Source organism: Sus scrofa, chromosome 8, assembly GCF_000003025.6.
Source record: "Sus scrofa isolate TJ Tabasco breed Duroc chromosome 8, Sscrofa11.1, whole genome shotgun sequence".
In the NCBI taxonomy this organism is placed as follows: Eukaryota; Metazoa; Chordata; class Mammalia; order Artiodactyla; family Suidae; genus Sus; species Sus scrofa.
The window spans coordinates 41,396,058-41,418,290 of NC_010450.4; the positions used below are offsets into that span (position 1 = coordinate 41,396,058).

The 22,233-nt window shown below is 46.1% G+C and overlaps 1 protein-coding gene across 1 annotated transcript in view; it reads left to right on the forward strand.

The window, feature by feature from the left end:
- The window catches only part of KIT (KIT proto-oncogene receptor tyrosine kinase), an 89,973-nt gene continuing 74,016 nt past the window's right edge, over positions 6,277–22,233 (forward strand). Inside the window, 1 exon segment of the mRNA NM_001044525.1 lies at positions 6,277–6,372. Within this exon segment, the coding sequence (NP_001037990.1) occupies positions 6,306–6,372 (67 nt within the window). The 5' untranslated portion in view covers positions 6,277–6,305.

A 22,233-nucleotide genomic window follows, 5' to 3' on the forward strand; every position in this document is an offset into this window, starting at 1 on the left:
TCCTCATGGGTAACAGTGCTATTCGTTACCTCTGAGCCACAATAGGAACACCTGTGTTTGCCTTTCTGACCCTTGCTTATCAGGATCCTTTCTTGGATTCTCTTTTGCTGCTTGTTCCTTAAATGCGAGTGTTGCCCTAGATGCTGACATCAGCCTCCTGTTTTCCTCATGGGGGATGCTCCATTTGGGGTGCCCTCAACCAAACCCTCGGCTGCAGCAACCTCTCTATGGCCTGGCCCCAGGCTGAGCTCCAGGCCCGCATGTCTACGTTGCAAGACATCCACGCACACCTCAAACTCACCAGGCTCAACTGCACATCCTTTACTTTCCCTTACAAACCTGCTTCTGGTGTCTGGCTGAGGGAAGCACGTTGAAATCGGTCCCTTTTTCCACTCACCTTCTGCAGTACCACTAGTGATCAAGGCATACTGGTCTGCTCAGCATCTCCCTTTCTCACCTCCTCTCACCATTCTCACCTCCATGAGCTGGGGTTCACCCCCAGTTCACATTCCTCCCGTGAATCACTGTATCAGGCTCCTTCGTATTTGCTTCCAGCCTCAAGTTTTGGCCCCTTTCCATTCATCCTTCACTGAGCTTCCCCACTCTCTCTCCAAAATGCAGATCTTCTCACATCTAGCCCCAGAATAGCAGCAAGAGATTTGACCATGCTATCTTTTGCCCTTTTCTCATACAGCAGGCTCATGCCTGTCTTGCAAGCTAGACATGTGGGTCTGGAGCTCTGCCTTCATCTCCTCTGGGTCCCTCAGAATCTAACTGCCACCTCTTTGGGGGAGCCTCAGGAGGCCACGATCAAGGTGCCCCTCTGTGTCCAAAAATCACCCTGTGCATGGCTCTGAGAACACATATAACGGGAGTTCCCGTCGTGGCGCAGAGGTTAATGAATCCGACTAGGAACCATGAGGTTGTGGGTTTGGTCCCTGCCCTTGCTCAGTGGGTTGACGATCCAGCGTTGCCGTGAGCTGAGCTGTGGTGTAGGTTGCAGACACGGCTCGGATCCCGAGTTGCTGTGGCTCTGGCGTAGGCCAGAGGCTACAGCTCCGATTTGACCCCTAGCCTGGCAACCTCCATATGCTGCGGGAGCGGCCCAAGAAATAGCAAAAAAGACAAAAAAAAAAAAAAACCACATATAACGATTTAATCTCTGACTTCCCTTAAGTGTCTCTTCTTTCTCAACAAATCTCACTGAGGACCGCATCTGTGTCTTGTCCTACTCTGCATTCCTCTCACCCAACAGAGCACATCTAGCACATAGAAGGTGTTCAATTAATACTAAATAAAAGCTTGAACATGCATTATCTTCTTCCACTTTCACAAACTGTGAGGGTAATTCTTAGCATAGAGTCTACCAATAAGGATCATCTATTCATTGTTCCCACTTAATGCACAAAAGACTTTCCAAAGGTTACTGCAAAAACAAGGACTATTAGGAGTTTCCGTTATGGCTCAGTGGAAACAGATATGACTAGCATCCATGAGGAGGCAGGTAGGATCCCTGGCCTTGCTTAGTGGGTTAAGGATCCGGCGTTGCTGTGAGCTATGGTGTAGGTTGCAGACATGGCTTGGATCTGGTGTGGCTGTAGCTGTGGCCAGGGGTTACAGTTCTGATTCAAAACCTAGTCTGGGAACTTCCATATACTGCGAGTGCAGGCCTAAAAAGACCAAAAAAAAAAAAAAACAAAAAACAAAAAACAAAAAACAAACCCAAAACAAACAAACAAAAAACAAACAAGGACTATTAGCAAACCTGAAAAGGATTCTTCCTTTGATGTAGTAATTGCACCTTGAGGAATCTATTCTAATAATCAGAGGCAGAGAAGTTTTATTCACCAAAAAATTTATGATAGAAAAAAAAAACTAGAAAAAAACTAGAGAAATGATTAAACATCCAGAATTATGGTATATAATATAGCTGACTGAACATTATATTACCATTATATGTTAAGTTTCCAAAGAATTTTGAACAATCTGGGACAATGCTTACATTATGATTAGTGAAAAAGCTGTATAGAAAACTAGCAAATATGGTAAAATCTTTAATCATATAATAGGAAAAAAAAATAAGCAGAGAAAAAAGACTTGAAATAAACATACCAAAATGAACTCTTCAGTCATTAGAACTGAGGTGATTTTTGTTTGGTTTTGTTCATTACAGATTTTGGTATTTTCTAAACTTGCTACAATAGGCAGCTTTACTCTTACAATCAGAAATATAAAAAAAAATTTCAAATTGCATTTGGGCTGTATGAGACTCTAGTGAACATTCTTGGTTCTCTTTGTGCAGCATCATTCCTCCTTCTAGTAAGAGGGCCTCAACTCTTCTTTGTCGACACAGCCCTCCCCATTCCTAAGCCTCAAGATGCAGATGAAGTGCCACTACCCCCCAAACCCTGGCTCCAGAGTTGGGCATGTGACCCAGGCCCAGCCAATCCTGCCTGGTTCTGAATGGGCGTGTGACTTGAGCCGAGTCAGAATTTTTATAGGAGATGCTCCTGAGGGCAGAAAAAGCCCTGCTTGCATCAGTCCTAATGAGCTATAAGTCTAGAGCTATACACAAGGTCAGGGAAGCAATACAGGAAAAAATTGCTGAAGGATCCACCACCCACCTTCAAGTCCTCATGACTTTGAGCTCTTAAGGAATGTCTGGAACATTAGCCTCCCTGGACTTTCCAGCTATCAGAGCCAATACATTTCAGGTTTCTTTGTTTGCTTCAGTCAGTTTGAGCTGGGTTTCTACAAGTTGCAATCAGGAGTTCTCACTAATATAATTAGGAAAACAATAAAAATATATACAGTAAAATTCATGAAAGGGTCCAGGGCAATCACAAAACAGTGCAGAACTGGTCCCATCCATTCCACTGAGATAGAACCTATTATTGTAAATGTTTCTATCGGATATGATCGAAAACAGTTTGTTCCCTTAGCAGCTCATGTACCGCACCTTCTATATGCCTCCTTTTAATACATAGCTGGCAGGGGGTATTATTAAAAATAGCTAATAATCCTAAAGGCACAGGAACAGGAGACTTTCTGCTGTGCCTGGCATTAAAACTTTAATTGCTGGATTTGGGGAGATTTGGGGTATCTCAAGGGAGGAATTGAAGTGAGAGGGTACTTAGGTGTAGAGGGAAGTTAAGTTTTTTTTTTCTTTTCAATCAGTACAGAAAAATTTCAATATTCTACCGACAAATATGGCCAACTGGGTGTGTACTGGCTGAACAAAAGCTCTGTTAATAGATGTTATAGTTTCATATTTGGGTATCAGTTTTCCCTCCTGGACTGTGAATCCCTCTAGACAGAGATTCTGTCTTATTGATTTTTGTAGTTTATGCTTACCTAGGGGCTCATAGGTGGTTTTTTTTTAATTATTAAATTTTTCTTTTCTTTTTTTTTGGCCAAGTCCACAGCATGCATAAATTCCTGGGCCAGGGATCAAACATGAGCTACAGCAGTGACAATACTGAATCTCTAACTGCTAGGCCACTAGGGAACTCCCATAGGTATTTTTGAATGGTAAAAATGAATGATAGTCCAGCATTGTCTAATTCTCTATTCTGGTTTTTCATTTTTTTTTTTTTTTTTTTGTCTTTTGTCTTTTGTTTGTTGCTATTTCTTGGGCCGCTCCCGCGGCATATGGAGGTTCCCAGGCTAGGGGTGGAATTGGAGCTGTAGCCACCGGCCTACGCCAGAGCCACAGCAACGCGGGATCCGAGCCGCGTCTGCAAACTACGTCACAGCTCACGGCAACGACGGATCGTTAACCCAACGCCGGATCGTTAACCGGAGCAAGGGCAGGGACCGAACCCGCAACCTCATGGTTCCTAGTCGGATTCGTTAACCACTGCGCCACAATGGGAACTCCTGGTTTTTCATTTTTTTGATAGAAGTTTCCTGCCTAGAACTCAATTGCAATATGGTCTCTTTTCACCCACTCTTCTGAAGACTTGTTATCCTTTCCAGTATCAGTTGATTGAAGAAGAAAATTGTAAATTTCTCTCTCAGGCATAATGTTGATATTTTAACACATCTTCTGCCTCACTACAGAATGATTTTTGAAATAAATCAAGATCTCAGAAACTTATGATTGCTTTGAGTGCTAGCTTTTATCTCTGTCATTCTAAGAAAAAGATGTGATCTGATGTTCCGGAGCGCAAACAGAGCGCTTTGCATTTCACTCCTCCCACAGCTGTATGGCTTGAACCACTTGCTAGGTCTCCGGGGTGTGGGTTCCCACACTTGACCGTAAGGATTGTGGCAGGGCCCACACCTGTCTACGAACAATGCCTCCCAGTGCCCAGCTCCTCCTTGTTCACAGCAGATACGTAAATGCTTATTGAATAAATAAAATACATTTAAAGAAAGGTAGTCATATGTATTGATAAAGTAGTGATAATTTTGATGATTCTTGTTTAAAAAAAATAGTTGATTTACAATATTGTGCCAATTTCTGCTGTACAGCAAAGTGACCCAGTCACATACATACATACATTCCTTTTCTTATATTATCTTCCATCACAGTCTATCCCAAGAGATGGGATAGAGTTCCCCTGTGCTGTACAGTACAATCTCATTGCTTATCCATTCTAAATGTATTCTGTGATTAGTTTTAGAATTGACTTTTCTTAAAGGAATTTAGGTCCTATCAACATCCAAACAGGAGAGCTTTCAATATTAAATAAAGGGGGGGCTGGTTAGTTATAAATTTTGGCTGCTACTTTAGAGAGGAGTCTAGTCTGTATCTAAATGATTATTATCTGTATCTAAATTATTCTACTGCTTTTGCTGAGGGGCACTTCCCATTTATTTTCCATTCTTTTTTTTTTTTTTTTTTTTTGTCTTTTTAGGGCCACACCTGCAGCATATGGAGGTTCCCAGACTAGGGGTCTAATTGGAGCTGTTGTTGCCGGCCTACACCACAGCCACAGCAACTCGGAATCCTTTGCCCACTGAGCAAGGCCAGGGATGGAACCAGCAACCTCAAGGTTCCTATTCGGATTTGTTTCTGCTGCACCACAACGGGAACTCATATTTTCCATCCTTAAGCTTTCTAGAGGGGTGTTTCACTGATTTATGACACTGTGTGGGGAAACCTCATCATACCTAGAGTCAGTCTTAAACTGAATAAATCTTGGGCTACTTTTAGAATTGAAATAATAAACATATCTACCTACAAAGCCGTTATTGTGAGCATGAAAAAACATTCCACATAAGAAGGAACTGTAAAACCTCCACAGATACTGTTGTTTCCTTGGGGAAAGCACTTCCTAGGCAGTGGAACTTGGCTTAAGAGGATCATTTTACTATTGTTTTGCTTTGGGTACAGGCTAGGACAGCTAAGAGGAACACAAGAATCTCCACCCCTGTAACTGTCGTCCGATAGAGAGGCAGAGAAAGCAGGAACAAAAAAACGGGGTAGGGGGAAGGCGCCCAGAGGGCTTCTAGCACAACGACTTTGCTGCAGAAGGGTTTTAAAAACTCCCAGAGTAAACTTCGCAAGGCGCCCCTCCCCACCTCAAAGCCCCAGTCTCCACATAGGCCTCAGTCGGCCATGCCAATAGAAAACAATTGTGTTCTTACAGGTTAAGGAGCAGGTGGAGAAACTGAGCATTAAGAATTACCTACACCGGCGCTCAGCCTTTTACTGCGGTGCTCCGCGCCGCGCTTGGTCCCCCTCGAGTAACAGGAATGGAGAAGAATGTTGGGGACCAATCCCAGCCACCCCCCAGCCCCGATTCCTATCCCCGCACCACCTCCACCACCCGCAGCGTCCAGCCTCCTCCCGCGGGAGCGTGATCGAGGGGCGGCGGCGGCCCTTTATTGTCAGGGGACCACTACCAGGTGGCGGGCCCTTGCTCTGAGGTGCGCGTGGCGCCCAGCTTCACAAAGCGCGCGGGCAGCACCCTTTTGACCGGGAACCGCCTCTGGCGGCCTGACCACATCACAGGGGAGAAGAGGTGGAGAGATGAAGGGACTCTGGGCTCGAGAGCTGGCGGATGGGGCCGGCTAGCCCTCACCCTCCCCGGCGGGCTCAGACCCCTGGGATTAGCACGTCGAAAGTGCAGGGGTCAGACGCCGCCGCCAGGGAGCGAGACCGGGGCGCGAGGGAGGGAGGGGAGGCGAGGAGGGGCGCGGAGAAGGGGCGTGGCCGGCGCGCAGGAGGAGGGCACTGGGAGGAGGGGCTGCTGCTCCGCGCTCGCGGCTCTGGGGGCTCGGCTTTGCCGCGCTCCGTGCACTTGGGCGAGAGCAGGAACGTGGAAAGGAGCTCCGGTCCCAGAGCAGCCACCGCGATGAGAGGCGCTCGCCGCGCCTGGGATTTTCTCTTCGTCCTGCAGCTCTTGCTTCGCGTCCAGACAGGTGGGAGGGCGCCGCGGGCACAGGAACCGCTTCCCCCGGCACAGCCTGTGCCCCCCGAGGGCTCGAACACAGTCGGGTGTGTCAGAAGAGGTGGCTGCCGCCCCCCGGGGGCTGCTGCGCTTTAGCCTCCGGGAAGATTCGGGGCGGCCCCGGAACTCTCCTGCGCTCAGCCATGCTCACCTGTGCCAGGAGCCCCCCCCTGCCGCTGGGGGTGGGGGCGCTGAGCTGCGGGTCTTTTGGGAACCTGGGCGGCGAGGGGGCTTAGGCTGAGCGGGGTGCCCGCGGAGGGCGGCGGGGTGCCTGCGAGTTTAGGGCTGCTTTTGTGCCGACGATGCGCGGAGGCAGAGGCGGGCGGCTCGCGGGTTCGCACCCAGCGCGTTATCTCCACCCGCCGAGGCGCGGCCGTTGCTTCCTTTTGTTGAAAGTTGTGCGTGTGTGACCGGCGCACGGGAGGACGGGCTCGCAGCTTCTGAGCCGCACCGAGAGCGAAGTTGCAGGAGAGCCTTTTCTTTGGTCTGAGACAGCTGCTTTCCAAACCGCGGCGCTCTTTGTGCCCCGGCGCTAGAGACGACCCGCTGCCGCCTCTTGCTTGTGGCGCCACCCAGGACCCGAGTCGAAGGCTACGGCGTCCCAGGCACCCTGGTTATGCATTTTGCACGGGGAGCGCGCGGCGTGCGGTTCTGGAACCGGGGAACCTGGAAGTGCGGCTCCAGGGACAACTTGGGCAGGGCATGTGGAAAGCAGCCGCTAGGTTGCAGACTTTTTGCTTTTGTAAATCCAGTGCTGGAGACTCGCCCCTTTCTGCCGCGGTGCCGTTCTTTCCCTGCAACGCGCCTCGGAGAGGCTGGTGGGTGCGTTTGCTGCCTGCTCCCGGGCGAGGCAGCGAAGGTGAGCCGGGACACTGCAGTCCCCGACCCCGGCCGCCGCCCATGCCGGGCCACAGTGCCGGCCAGGCTGGCGGGGCTCTGCAATACCCTCGGCTCCGTGTCTTTTACCTGTAATCGCAAGTCCCTATTTTCCTTGGGAATTTTGAGATTCTCAACACCCTCTCCCAGGTGATAGCTCTACAGACGGGCTGCTTGAGGTTGGGAATGGGAGATGGAGTGGAACTTTCTGCAAATCTTACTTAGATCTTAAAACTGTTGTGAAAATCGGTTATATGTGCGCGGGAAGTTGGGTCTTCAGGTGGAGGAGGTGGATCGGCAGACTCCTGGAAGCCCTCAATCAGATTCCTGCCCCTTCTCTTTTTCTGGGTGTCGATGGTGCGCAAGTCGCCTGGCTAACCGCCGAAGCTCTGGTTTTTCTCAGGTGTTTTTTTATTTTTTATTTATTTTTTTTAACCGTTAAGACTCCCTTGATGATGTAAGGATAGAAAGTGAGTCTGGACTGGAATTCAGGGGCTCCAAAGGAAGCATCGCTAAAAACTATTGTGGGACTCTGCTGGTCAGTTTTCCCATAAAGTCTGAAGATGCAGCTCCCCCTCCCCGGTCTTGTAAAGCATTGTGAGGGCTTTCCTGTGGGGGGAAGAGAGGAAGGAGGGATCATGAATGAGTGTCCGGATTCCGGGAGCGGATTTGACCGCCTGAGCTTCAAATGAGACGTTTGGTCCCTACATCTTTGTGCCTTGACATTCTAATTTCAGTTAAGGTATGGGCAGGGGACCCGATGGGGGCCCAAGAAAAACTACATAGACCGTTTTCCCTTTTTAAAATTAAATGGATCAGTTGCTTCTTTCTCATAATTAGCCTGCTCCATCCAAGAGATTTTTTTTTTTCCTTTTTTTGGGGGGAGGGGGGCAGAGGGAATTTTAAGGTATGGCTCCTGGAGGGCACTGTGGTGTAGTGACAAAGGCTTGTGCTGCTTTTCTGGTTTCTCAGCTTTTATTGGCTGTGTGCCCTTGTGCCAGCAGCCCCTTAAATTTGGGAGCGTCCAGGGTCCTCAACAGAACAGCGAGGCATGTGCATCAAGAAGGATGCGTTGGGTCCCAAATCCTCCTTTTCCAATATTATGAGCGTAGCCTGCACTTCTTCTAAACCCTTTACTTGAATCTTTCCTGCCTCCTCAAAATTCCCCTGCCTCTCCTGGTCACAGGAACTGCATGGTGGTGTCCTACTCGTCTGCCTCTGCTTAAAGCAGGGAGGTGTGTGCCTTCCCCGGTCCACACATGCTCTCCTTTCGGCTCCCTCTGAGCGCTAGGAGATGCCAACTCCGCAGGACCCTCCATCACCCCCCCCCCCACTGTTTACAACTCCTGTGCCCAGCAGGATGAACCTGCAAGGAATAGTGAATCATCACCCCCTCTTCTGGTTCCTGCAGGTGTGAGGCTCGAGTCATCCCCAGCAGCTGGACTTATCCTGCTGGAAATAACATGGTCTTAAAAAGGGATCCCAGGAGTTCCCGTCATGGCTCAGTGGTTAATGAATCCGACTAGCAACCATGAGGTTGCGGGTTCGATCCCTGGCCCTGGCCTTGCTTAGTGGGTTAAGGATCCGGTGTTGCTGTGAGCTGTGGTGTAGGTTGCAGATGCAACTCGGATCCAGCATTGCTGTGGCTCTGGCATAGAACGGCGGCTACAGCTCTGATTTGACCCCCTGGCCTGGGAACCTCCCTATGCCATGGGAGTGGCCTAGGAAAATGGCAAAAAGACAAAAAAAAGGGGAGGGATCTCAGATAGTTCATTTATTTCCCCATTCTGGTCTTTCCCACCCATCCCCACATTTCTTTCTTAAGACTTTAAAAATTATGCCTGCAGTGCTATTGCAATACGTTTTCTGATGTTCCTTACATTTCACATGACTGCCAGCCCCTGTGCCAGGCTGTCACCTGACATTTCCAGCCTCTCAACAAGCCCTGGAGGTAGGTCCTGTTACCAGCCCTCCCCTCACAGCTGGAGGCACTGGCTGAGGATAAGCCAGTTCCGAAAATAATCAGCCATGAAGCCTGAGATTGGCCCCCTATGCCCAACAGTGTATCCATTGACATGATTGCCCAGAATCAGGGGTACAGAGTGATTGGTTTGTAACTATCATATATGTCAGGCATTGCTGGAGGTTCTGGGAATACAGGATGGCCAAAGTTGCCTTCCCAATGTTGGGGAAAAAGACCTAGAATCACCTGTCAGAGGGTGTCTGATTTTGCGTGTTCTCAATTTGCAGGAAATATTCATTGAAGGAGGGGAGCCTTTAAATTATAGCTTCCCTGAGGTGGCGGGTGGGGGGGGTGTCATTTAGGCATTTGACCCCAAGTAGGAGGGCTTTAGTGTTAGCTCTACTGTTCCAGTTAGAGGCCATCTGAAATGAAGACAGGGTGTCTCAAAAATGATGGTGTGAGTCTGTTGAAATTTTTTCCCCTCCTCCACTCAAAAATAAATAAATAAATAATAAATAAATAAAAAGTGATCTTAGCCTCATAACTTTATGATATACTTGGGAGGGAGAAACACCCCAGCAATGTATGTGGCACCACCCCTGGCCCTTTACCCTGGATGAGCACTATGAGATATAATGCCAGTTAAGCCTTCTCCCCAAACAAATGCTCATCAGAAACGTGCCAAGTTATTTTGTGGGCTTCCCTTGGAGCACGTTTATGTACAGATGTTGTTGTGGTGATGGATTTTGCTGCTGTTGTTGACGGCTGCTCCGAGTGGCCCTTCGGATTTTGACTCATTTCCTCAAGTCTCCCCCAGCTGATTAAAGAAAGGACACCAGGAAATGAGCCGCGATGTCCTGAGCGGAATTCTTGAAGCTGGACTGCAGTGCGGGGACTCCCTCAAAGACAGTGGTCAAGGTTGCAGCAGCATTTTCTCCCCGAAGAGTTTAGTTTATACAGCCGACAGGCTTGGGAAGGGCTTCATGTTGCTGCATTCATGTGTGGTAACTTTTTAAAAAAGAGATGAAGGACATTCGAGGAAATCTGAAGCACGCAACATTGCACAGACAGTCTCTGTAACTTGAATCGATATTTTCATCCTCCACGCAAAAGGAGGATGATTGCAAATCCAGAATAAGGAAGGGCTTGCAAGGGTTAGCTGAGGTAAAAAGTTTGAATCTGGAGTTCCCGTCGAGGCGCAGTGGTTAACGAATCCGACTAGGAACCATGAGGTTGCGGGTTCGGTCCCTGCCCTTGCTCAGTGGGTTAACGAGCCGTGAGCTGTGGTGTAGGTTGCAGACATGGCTCGGATCCCACATTGCCATGGCTCTGGCGTAGGCCGTGGGCTACAGCTCCGATTCGACCCCTAGCCTGGGAACCTCCATATGCCGCAGGAGCCCACAGAAATAGCAAAAAAGACAAAAAAAAAAAAAAAAAAAGTTTGAATCTAAGGTGAATCCAGTATCTTTGTTGAAAGCAGAGGGGGCTTGTGAGGAAGCCTGGCCTGGCAGCTCTGATTTCTGCCATTGTGGACATGAGGCAGCCCATCTTTTGACTTCAGACTCTTTAATTGCAAACCATTAGCCCTTAGACATGTTTTCTTTCGCCTGTGTGATGCTTTTTTTTTTTTTTTTTTAATAAAACATTGGGGCAGTCTTTAAAATCTGAAGAATTTATATCAAGATCTAGATTTCTTTATTCTCTTGAAGAATTTGAGAACTCTGCCTTTTTATTTTATTTTTTGTCTTTTTGCCTTTTCTAGGGCCACTCCCACGGCATATGGAGGTTCCCAGGCTAGGGGTCCAATTGGAGCTGTAGCCACCTGCCTACGCCACAGCAACGCAGGATCCGATCCGCATCTGTGACTTACACCACAGCTCACGACAATGCTGGATCCTGAACCCACTGAGCAAGGCCAGGGATGGAACCTGCAACCCCATGGTTCCTAGTCGGATTTGTTAACCACTGTGCCACGCTGGGAACTCCCGTACTCTGTCTTTTTCGATGGGACCTCTACTCTTCCCGTTGCTCTAGGCAACAATTCTACTTTCCTCTGCCAAGTCAGGCTTTTAGGCATTTAGCCTTGGGGCCCTGTGAGTATATGTGGGACCACACAGGTACCTAGTGGAAGGATCACAGCCCTAAGGAATGAAGATGGCCTTGTATTAGTCTGGTGGCTCCATGGCTGACAGCTCTCTGTGGTTTGGAACAAATTGCTTACCCTTGTCGACCTTCACTTTTTCAATCTAGTTTTAGCTGTGTGACTTCGGGAAAATTACATAACTTCTCTGGGCCAATAAATGTGCGGCTACATAGAGTTTTTCAAATGATGCTGCCTAGCATGCTCATGGTAGAAACTCAATATGTGACAGCCATAGTTATATTATGTATGAAATAGGAATTATTGTTACTTTTCACGTGGAAATAATGACTACTCCAATGTGATTGCCCTCAAGATTAGAAAGAGATTCTTAAATTTTTTTTTTGCCCCACCCAAAGCACATGGGAGTTCTGGGGCCAGGGATCAAACCCAAGCTACTAGGGATTCTTGTAAAGATACTTAGTACAGGGTTTGGGATGGGATAACACCTAACAAATAAGGAAACTCCAGAATTTGACTAATTTCTCCTTATCATCCTGGCATGCAAATATTAATAGGTACTACCTTGACAGCTTTTTTGTTTTGTTTTATTTTGTTTTTTATGGTTTTGTTTTTTAGGGCCGCACCTATGGCATATGGCAGTTCCCAGGCTAGGGGTGGAATCGGAGCTACAGCTGCCAGCCTACACCACAGCCACAGCAACTCAGGATCTGGGCTGTGTCTGTGACATACACCACAGCTCACTGAAATGCCAGATCCTTAACCCACTGAGCTAGGTCAGAGATCAAACTCTTGTCCTCACGGTTGCAGTTGGACTCGTTTCCACCTCACCACAATGGGAACTCCCTTGACAGCTTTCAAAATGAATTAAATTTTAATTTTTGTTTTATATCGCTTTTGACATAACAGTTGGGAATCACTAGTCTCAGATTGAACAGATCTTGGACTTTTTTTTTTTCTCGGTTGGGGGGGAACCCCAGAAGATTTCTCAAAGGAAAACATTCATACCTACTAATTTTTCCATTCATCTTATGCTTTGGCCTTCATGCTTACATTTTGGTTATGACACGCTTTTGTTAGATACATCCACTGCATACCTCTCTTGACAGCTGGATATTTAAGTAAAAGCTTTTGCAAACTTTAAAATTTGAGCTAAATTGTTATTCAAGCCAGGTGGCATCAGAGTTAAGTGCTTGGGCTTTGAAATCGACAACCTGGATTTTTATCCAGTTTGGCCTCTTGCCAGCTCTGTAACCTGGGATAATTCCCTTCACCTGCACTGAAGCTTCATTTCATCTGTAAAATGGGGATGCTGGCATGGGGCTACTGAAAGGAGTAAATTAGATTATGCGTGAAACACACTTAGCTCTGAATCCCTGACAGGGAAAGCATGGGGGACTCCATCAGGCTGATTTTGTTTCTTTTTCAGCTTTGTGTCTTAGGAAAGAAATTTGGAAATAATTTAAAGCCAGATGATACCAAGTTTTTTCTTGTTTGTTTTATTTTAGTATTAAGATGATGTTTATACATTTAATGCCTAGTTTTTAATTTTATTTTTCAATTATAATTTTTTTTATGGTCGCACCTGCAGCATAGGGAAGTTCCCAGGCTAGAGATTGAATCTGAGCTGCAGCTGCAACAATGCCAGATCCTTTAACCAATGGCACCGGGAATTGAACCCTTGCATTCACATCAACCTGAGCCATAGAAGTCAGGTTCTTAACCCACTACACCACAGCAGGACCTCAATGTCTAGTTTTTGACAAGGTCCACACTTAGTTCGTATTTCTATCCCTGCTTCTTTTTGGGGGGTGGGGGAGGCGCTTCTGTGGCATCTGGAAATTCCCAGACCAAGGATTGAATCCGAGCCACAGCAGTGACAGTGCCTGATGCTTAACCCACTGAGCCACCAGGCAGCTCCTCTCCCTTGTTCTTTGTTTAACCTAATTCACAGCCTCCTTTCTACCAAAGGGGATATAGATTTCTGGAGAAATGTTTAGGAGGGGAAAGTTCTGTAAATAGCTGTTTTCTCAAGGTGAATAAGTAATGCAGCTCACAGAGGGTCCCTGAACTCTATTACTTTGTAAGGTGGCATTGAAGCACCTTGAGAGGGAGGAGCTTTTCTGTGACTGTAAGGGACCCTCCCCTAATGCTGAGGGACCAAGCTGCCCTTGTCCATTGCCCTGGGCTAGACACACAGTGGTGCTCTGTCAGTACTAGTTTAACTTCTCTTTTCCAGCACTTGCACAGAACTTTGAACATGATCAATGCTCATTCAACATTTCAGATTCAGTTTAACAAAGGTTGATCAGTCCCTATGCCTTGGTCCTTGCAAGGGACTTTAGGTGAGGGCACTGGGGGTGGAAGAGGAACGGAGGGAAGAGTAGAGCTGCAATTCACAGTAGTATCTGGTGGCATAAGAAGTACAAAATGCCCAGGCACGTTTCAAAGGAGATTTTATTCTGTTAAGCACACTCCCCAACCTGCTCTGAAAACTCTCCCTTGCCTGTGGGCAGCCGAAACTAAGAAGCGGTGTGTGTGTGTGTTTGTGTTTAAATTTTAGTACCATTCACATATCTTGTGCTAAAATCTTGTACATATCTATTTTTCTGCTGCGTAGTTTGGGGGTGATGGTTATATTCGCATCGCTGTGTAACCCATCTCTAGAACACGTTCATCTTGCAAACCCAAAACTCTGCTCCCAGCAAACATTCCCGCCACCAGCGTTCCACTTGTTGTATGAATTTGACCACTCTAGGGGCCGCATGTAAGTGGGATCATTCAGTATTTGTCTTTGTGACTGCCTTAATTCATTTAGCATCCTGTCCTCAATGTTCATCTGTGTTGTAGCACAGGTCAGAATGTTCTTCCTTTGTATGTATATACCTATATGTATGAGTATGTATATGCCGTGTTTTGTTTATCAATTACTCATCAATGGATACTTGGATTGCTTTCCCCTTTTGGCAATTGCGATGAAAGCTGTACTAGCATCAAAGGGAGGGTTTCTGAGGGGCTTCTTTTAGGCTGGTTAATCCCTTGGCTGAGAGCTATGTGTTAGTGGGGAGCTGGGCAGACGGACCATCAGTCACACTCTTTAGATGGTCTCTGGATGAAGGGGGTGAGCCCCTGCATATTGGAGTGCATGCTCTGGAAAGACAGGGGTGGGGAGGAAGATAAAGATGGCAGACTTATTAATTCACTTGGCAAATTTATAAGCATCTTGGATATGTCAGGCATTGATGAGATGGGAGGGGAGGGGAGCAGGAGCTTTTGTGGTGCAGTAACTGGGAAAACTGGGGATGCCTAGGAATTAATGGTAATAAAGCCAGGAGGAGGAGAAGCCTGTTTAAAAGAGGGCATATACACAGCATTGTAAATCAAATTTATTTCAATAAAATTTTTAAAAACAAAAAATTTTCACCCACAGTGAAAGATAAAGAGGGCATATGGTCGTGGACACTGCTCTTTGTTCATTGATTATTTATTTACATGCTACATTTACTTGAAACTCAGTTTCACAGACACGATAGTGGATGTCAATGAAATTCTTAGGGTCAGGTCCACATAAGAAACAAAACTGAACACCGGAGGTCACAGAACATGGCTCTGTAATATCACAGCAGGATTTGGAAATTATCAGGAATTATATGCTGTGCACCAGTCTAATGAAACGTAAATTTTTATGAAAAGAAATCATTAGCAGGAAGGTAATTCTGCATTTATTCTCTGCATTAGACCATTTTATTTATTTATTTAGGCTTTTGTCTTTTTACACCATTTTAAAGGTGTGTTGGTTTTCTCAGAAAACAAAATGGATGTTTTGGGTATAGAGGAGGGCATACAGTTGATTAAAGCTTTGGGAAACGGGCCCTTTGAAGGCAACGTCAAGAAATGGGATTTATTAAGCCTGGAGAAGATAAGCACAGGAAGGTTTAGCGAATGACAGTCTTTAAATATTTGTAGTATGTGAGTGAGGAATGGGACAAAATGAGAATAGTTTAAATTGTCCCAGAAGGAAATTAGGCTTTTTTTTTTTTTTTGGAGAAAATTCTTTGATTGGATTGGAAGGGTTGGAAAAGACTTTATTGTGTTACCAGAGCTAGTTACAGGATCTTGGGTGCAGATATGAGAAAAGCCGAGTAATTGTCATTTGGAAATGGTCAGGTCCTGCCCACTTCAATTGGTTTGATGACCCTGTAAGGGCCTAGCTGAAATCTTTCCTGAATAAAATAGCCAGCTATTTTTCCCTCTTCACTGCCTTATTATCTGTGATGGGTTAGAGTGTTTCTCATAAATTCTGGGGAGACTAACGGGATTCACCTCCCTACAATTTTTGGCTGTATCAAAAATAGCCGCTATAAAGAACCCACACCTAAAAATGTGTTATTTAGGAGTTCCCATCATGGCTCAGTGGTTAATGAGCCCAACTAGTATCCATGAGAATGCAGGTTCGATCCCTGGTTCCGTGGGTTAAGGATCCACTGTTGCCATGAGCTGTGGTGTAGGTCCCAGATGCGGTTTGGATCCCAAGTTGCTATGGCTGTGGTGTAGGCCGGCAGCTGTAGCACCGATTTGACCCCTAGCCTGGGAACCTCCATATGCCTCGGGTTCAGTCCTAAAAATAAGTAAATAAGAATGGGTTATTGATTGATCTATTGGAGGTGTGTGTGTAGAAGGGGAATCCAACCTCAGAATGAATGGTGCAGTATGATAGTTTAAGCTGAGTGCCAAAATAAGACAAACAGGGAAGTTTGAGGCCTGGAGAAATCCATCATCCACCATAATTAGCCCTAACCTAAGAAAGACTGTCCTCTGTGCTTGCCTGACCGATTGGTCATGTCGAGACACAGCCAGCCACGCTGAGCCTAAGCTGACAGATCTGTAAGGATGAAGGAAGCCCTTTCTCCTTGATTGCTCAGGGGTGGACTGTTCACTCTGGCGTTACCCCTCACCCTCACTTCCCTTCGCACCTGTCCCTTCCCTTTGGTCATTTCATGGTTATGGCTCAGTGGCCCACGTTAGACCAGCCAGAGGTCCAGCTGGGGATGGTGGTAAAAATGAAATTGCAGTTCAGCAGTCTTTCACTGATTACATCATTTTACCTGTCATGTCAACCTGCATGATGATTTCAGAGATGTGCTGCCTGCCTTTAAGAAACCTGGGATCTACGGAAACCTAAGTGCTCCATAGATGGGGTAACATAGTAAGATAGCAATAAGATTTAAATGATAGTCCTGGTCCAGAAGCTAGGATACATTCATTTCCACTGGGTTGGGGGAGAAAGCATCCCTTCTTTTTTTTTTTTTTTGTCTTTTTGCCATTTCTTGGGCCACTCCCGCGGCATATGGAAGTTCCCAGGCTAGGGGTCGAATTGGAGCTGTAGCCACCGGCCTACGCCAGAGTCACAGCAACTCGGGATCTGAGCCGCGTCTGCGACCTACACCACAGCTCACGGCAATGCCGGATCGTTAACCCACTGAGCAAGGGCAGGGACCGAACCCGCAACCTCATGGTTCCTAGTCGGATTCGTTAACCACTGCGCCACGATGGGAACTCCAAGCATCCCTTCTTGAGTAGACTGATTGCAAGGAAGATGGGGGGCCTGAGTTAACTCATCAAGAGCTGGGCAGGGCTTTGTCAAAGTGTCAACAGCAGAAGCAGAGGGCTGCCGCTGGCTGAAAGATTCCCATAGAAAGAAATCTCTGTGGACACTAGCAGAAAATGAGATAGGATAATTTTTAAGGCACCTGGATTTTTATTCTCCAGTAATCACAGTATTTCCTATGATGCCTTATGTTGAGATTTTTGCAAGTATGGTCTGGTCTAGTAGGTACTTACAGAGAAAGAATTCAGAGAAAAACAGAAACGTCTATTATTGGATGGTATTACCTATATAGTATGACCAATGCAAATCTAGAGGTCCGATGGGCTATGCATGTACTAGGAGTTGGCTTTTAAGTCCAGGGCTAATCACCACCCCCCACCTTTCTACTTGCTTACCCCGCCCCATCCAAAACTGCAGATTTTGGAGGCTCAATGTCTGATAGTAGTAAGAGATCATCTCTGAGCCTTTGCTTATTAACCAATTTTAAATATTTAATAAAATGTTAAGCCAGGTATGTATCAGTCTGCATAAGTTCATGTGTTAAGAAAACCAAAAAAAACTAGCAATAAGTGAAACCCCCAAGCCCGGTAAGAGTCCCAGGTGGCTTCAGATGCCTTGTGATTCTGCCCTGAGTTCCCTAGGCCTGCATTAGAAGGTAATTAGGAGGTAATGAGGGACACTGGTTACTGCTCGCCCCAAGGGGAGGAGGTGGCTGTGGGAGGCAGAAGCCTGTCACTGAAGGAAAAAGTGTGAGTGATAGTCCTTTCCAGGGAATGAATGCCTTGTTCTTGACGTAGTGGATATAGAAATCACAGGGAAAATTAAAAGAGGAGTAATCTTACTTTTTTTCCTGGTATCTGTAAGTTTCTGAGTAGGGCCAAACCTTCAGCTTCATTTGGGTTCACCCCACGTGACTCAGGTTATTTCAAAGGGTGTTAATAAAATTCTTCAAAGCAATCCTGGGCTGCCAGTAATTTAAATATAATGGCCCATGCAGACTCTTTAGCAGAAGAATTGCATTGCTGGGTTAGAACCAAGGAGGTGTTTTCACAGAGAACTTTGGAAATGATTTGGTGTCTCTTTTTATTGGAAGGAAGTATTTGTAGAAAGGGAGCTAATGTAGATTTGGCTTCTGGGGAAAACATTTATTAGCAATTCCATGTGGCGTTTGGCCTAGTGCATGTTGAAAAGAAAATAAGACTATGGTTTAAAAAATTGAGCATTCTTCTACTTGGAAAGACCATGGGTCCTTTTAAAGTGATACAGTAGTTCAGTTTGTTAAACATTAAAAATGAGTTTTCATCCTAATTTTCACAACGTTAGATGTCTTTGAATGGCCGATGGAAGATTTTTCATTTCAAGAAATGGCCTGGTTAAACCACACGGACTGGTCTTTAGGCTCTTTGTCATTGTTAAATTACATCGGGATTCTTACTCCCAACATATGTCATTAGACTCGCCACTTGAAAACATTTAATTGGGATGTTGAAAGGGTTTTGTCCTTATTTCAGTGTATTTACTACAGGGACACGGTAGACACATTTCTAGCACAACCAAAATGCATCACTTTCATGAAAGAAAGTGAACCACCCCCCCTTTCCTGTCTTTTAAAATAAACTAGCATATGTAGAAGGGTTTATGAATTTTTTAGGAGATCTGAATGTGTAGCCTAATTTCCATTCCAGCATTTTTTCCAGGGATATTATTTAAAATGATCACTTGACTTTCAGAATGACTGCCTTCTAAGGAGAGGCGGGCCAGTGTGTCGAAAGGACTCAGGCAGGGAGCACTCTGCCATCAGGTGGACAGTCCAAGGCAGGGACAGATGGCTTCTCTCCCCTCCGGGAAACTTGGACCAGCAGCTTTGGGCCTAAAACTGTAGTGCTTAAAATGTACAGCTTCATCCTGTTCTTCCTTCAGTATCTTTTAAATGGACCCTCTGCAGACCAGGAATTTAGAGATGTGTTCACAGAGAATTATTGATGTGGTACGGGGTATAGCCATGGACACACCAGGCACACATTCTTGTCCTCGTGGGTCTTCTGTTCTAGTGAATTCGTTTTCTTTGACAAACCCAGGTCCACAAAGAGCCCAGAAGGAGAAACACAAACCAAACCAAAAACATCTAGGGTCTCTCAGAGAAAGCCGCTTCATTTAGATTGATTTCACTTTCGCATTATGGTCAATTAAGGAAGGAAGCAGAGAAAGGCGAGGTTTCTCAGGGTGGGGGGTGGGGAGCTGGGTTCATGGGGGCCAAGTGGTGAGAGATGGGGGTGGGGCCAAACCAGGAGGAGCTTTGTGAGATTTTTGTCACTGGAGTCCTTTTCTGCCCTGGTGGTGCCCTTGGAAAGGGCTTGTCAAGGCTCCAGCTTCTAGAGCAGGTTTGAGGATGGGGGATGTACGGAGTGGGGTGGACTGAGTGTCTGCCACATCGGGGCATGTAAACAGGTGTCTTCACTTTCAGGACTTCGCAGAGCCTTGAATGCACCAACATGCGTCATCTGTCTGTGGGTTTGGAACCATTTTTTTCAGACTGGACCAGAATGCTTCTTCACAGCTGAGAGAGATGCTTCAGGGGTCCAGGCTGAATGCTAGTCCGCATGTTCTCTAAAAACTGGGGGTTCTGCAGCTCCTTTTAAAATTCTTCCACCTTTTTTTTTTTTTTTTACTTGTCGAAATCTGACCATCTTTGGTTTTTAATAATACCTATGTCTCACTGATGGTACTTGGAGTCTGACAAAGCGCCATTTAGACAGGTCAGTTATACAGTATTTCAACATTCCTGCAGTGGACCTAGGTGAGGTGACCCCGGCTCAACTTTATTTGGCTTTTTTGCACTTTAACCTTCAGATGACCTTTCAAGAGGTCCCTGAAGTGATGAGCTCTTTAGCTTTAAATCAAGGACTCCCCCAAAGGAGATTGGACACTGGAAAGATCCTTCTTTGTCAGTTCTTGGGCATGCAGTAGGACTCTGCTGCCTTCAGTATTGTTACTATTGATCCTCAAGAAGGAATCCAATAAAGAAAAGAAAGTCTAGGGACAGAAAGTGTTACCCTCTTGAGTTAGGGGCAAGAAAGCATCTCCACCAAACACAGCTGTGATTGAAGCATGCAGGCAGATGCTCAGATGCCTGGTAGGATGTCATTTAACAATTTTGATGAAACGAGTGGCTTTAGATACGTAAGTGTGTGTTCTTTAAGTAGTGATGAGTCAGTGCTTTCAAGCTCTTACTTTAGGTTTGATAAAGACCGGTGTTTCTAAACCAGAGAATTCTTTTTGTTTTTTTCTTTTAGGGCTGCACCTGTGGCATATGGAAGTTCCCAGGCTAGGGGTCGAATTGGAGCTACAGCTGCCTCCATATAACCATCGCAGCTCCGTAACCAAGCAGCATCTGTGACCTACACCACAGCTCATGGGAACGCCAGATCGTTAACCCACTGAGCAAGGTCAGGGATCGAACCCGAAACCTCATGGTTCCTAGTTGGATTTGTTAACCACTGAGCCATGACGGGAACTCCGGCCCAATGTTTATTGAAGAAACTGAGGATTTTTCCTGTGCAGTTTTTCACAGTCTGAAATGCTGCTGCTTGCATTCCCGTGGTGCCATTTAGCATGTTCTCTGTCCTCTGAATTTCCTGAAAATTAGTCATTTAGAGGTGTGATCATGTTCAAGGTTGATTTCTTTTTTGAGAAGACTTAATGGATGGTCTTATATATTAGTCTTTACCTTTTTTGGATAATACCGCTGGATACTTGCAAAGACTTGTGCTTTTGTTTCTGTTGTAATGGTTGCCTTTATCATGATACCTTTGTATAATACCTTTGGTTTGCTCTTTCTGGGGAGCTATTTTCTATTGGTTTCCTGCTGCCAGTGACACTTAAATTAGCTACTAGCCCATTTTACCTCTTGCTTTTCTCCCCTAGCTTGGGGTTTGAAACAATATCCTTGTCACTGCCACTATCTGTGAGGCTATCAGCACACATATTCTACCTGGCAGATAGCTGTACCAAAATTACTTTATCAGAATATCTAGCTATGACCACATATTCTGCTCTCTCCTTCGTTACCACCATTTAATGTTAATTCCACAAGTAACTATATATTTGCTTCTTGCCAGTAGTTCTTGTGTCCTGTCTTTCCTGATATTTTGGTTTTCTGACGCTCATCCTCTGATGGATAACTCAGGAGGCACTCATGGGGGATCTTTCCTGAATTATGTTCATAACAGCTTGTCTGTAGCCTTTGCTTTTCTACTTTATGTTATTTTTTTTGTATTTCACTATATTTACTGTTTTTACATTTCACCTTAGAGGCAGGGTACATAGGCCTTTCTACTTAAAAGTTGAGATTTCTGATGGAAGTTCTTGGCCCATCTTTTCTCTGCTCAAGAATCTCGAAGATTTTACCGTTGTTGTCTTCTTCCATAAAGTGTTGTCAGAGTCTGCTGGCCATCTGGTTTTTTTCCCCTCATATTTAACCTGGTATGTTTGCCTGGATGCCCAAAGGGCTTTTTTTTTTTTTTTTAAACCTTTATTTTTATTATTTATTTATTTTTGTCTTTTTGCCATTTCATGGGCCGTTCCCGCTGCATATGGAGGTTCCCAGGCTAGGGGTCTAATCGGAACTGTAGCTGCCAGCCTACGCCAGAGCCACAGCAACGCAGGATCCAAGCCAGCCTACGCCAGAGCCACAGCAACGCAGGATCCAAGCCACGTCTGCGACCTACACCACAGCTCACAGCAACGCCGGATCGTTAACCCACTGAACAAGGGCAGGGTTCGAACCTGTAACCTCATGGTTCCTGGTCGGATTCGTTAACCACTGCACCATGACGAGACCTCCCTATTTATTTATTTATTTTGTCTTATTGCCATTTCTTAGGCCGCTCCCATGGCATATGGAGGTTCCCAGGCTAGGGGTCTAAGCGGAGCTATAGCTGCCGGCCTACGCCAGAGCCACAGCAACCCGGCATCCGAGCCACGTCTGCAACCTACACCACAGCTCACGGCAACGCCAGATCCTTAACCCACTGAGCAAGGGCAGGGTCGAACCTGCAACCTCATGGTTCCTAGTCGGATTCGTTAACCACTGCGCCACGACGGGAACTCCCCTATCCTTTATTCTTTGAAGTCCAGTAGTTGTGTGGTGTGGGCTGCTCTGGGTTGATGGTTTGAAGGACCTGATGAGCAGTATCCCCTGGTATCTGTAATGGATTGGTTCCAGGACCCCCATGTCTACGAGAATCCTGGGTGCTCAAGTTGCTTATATAAAATGGCACAGTAC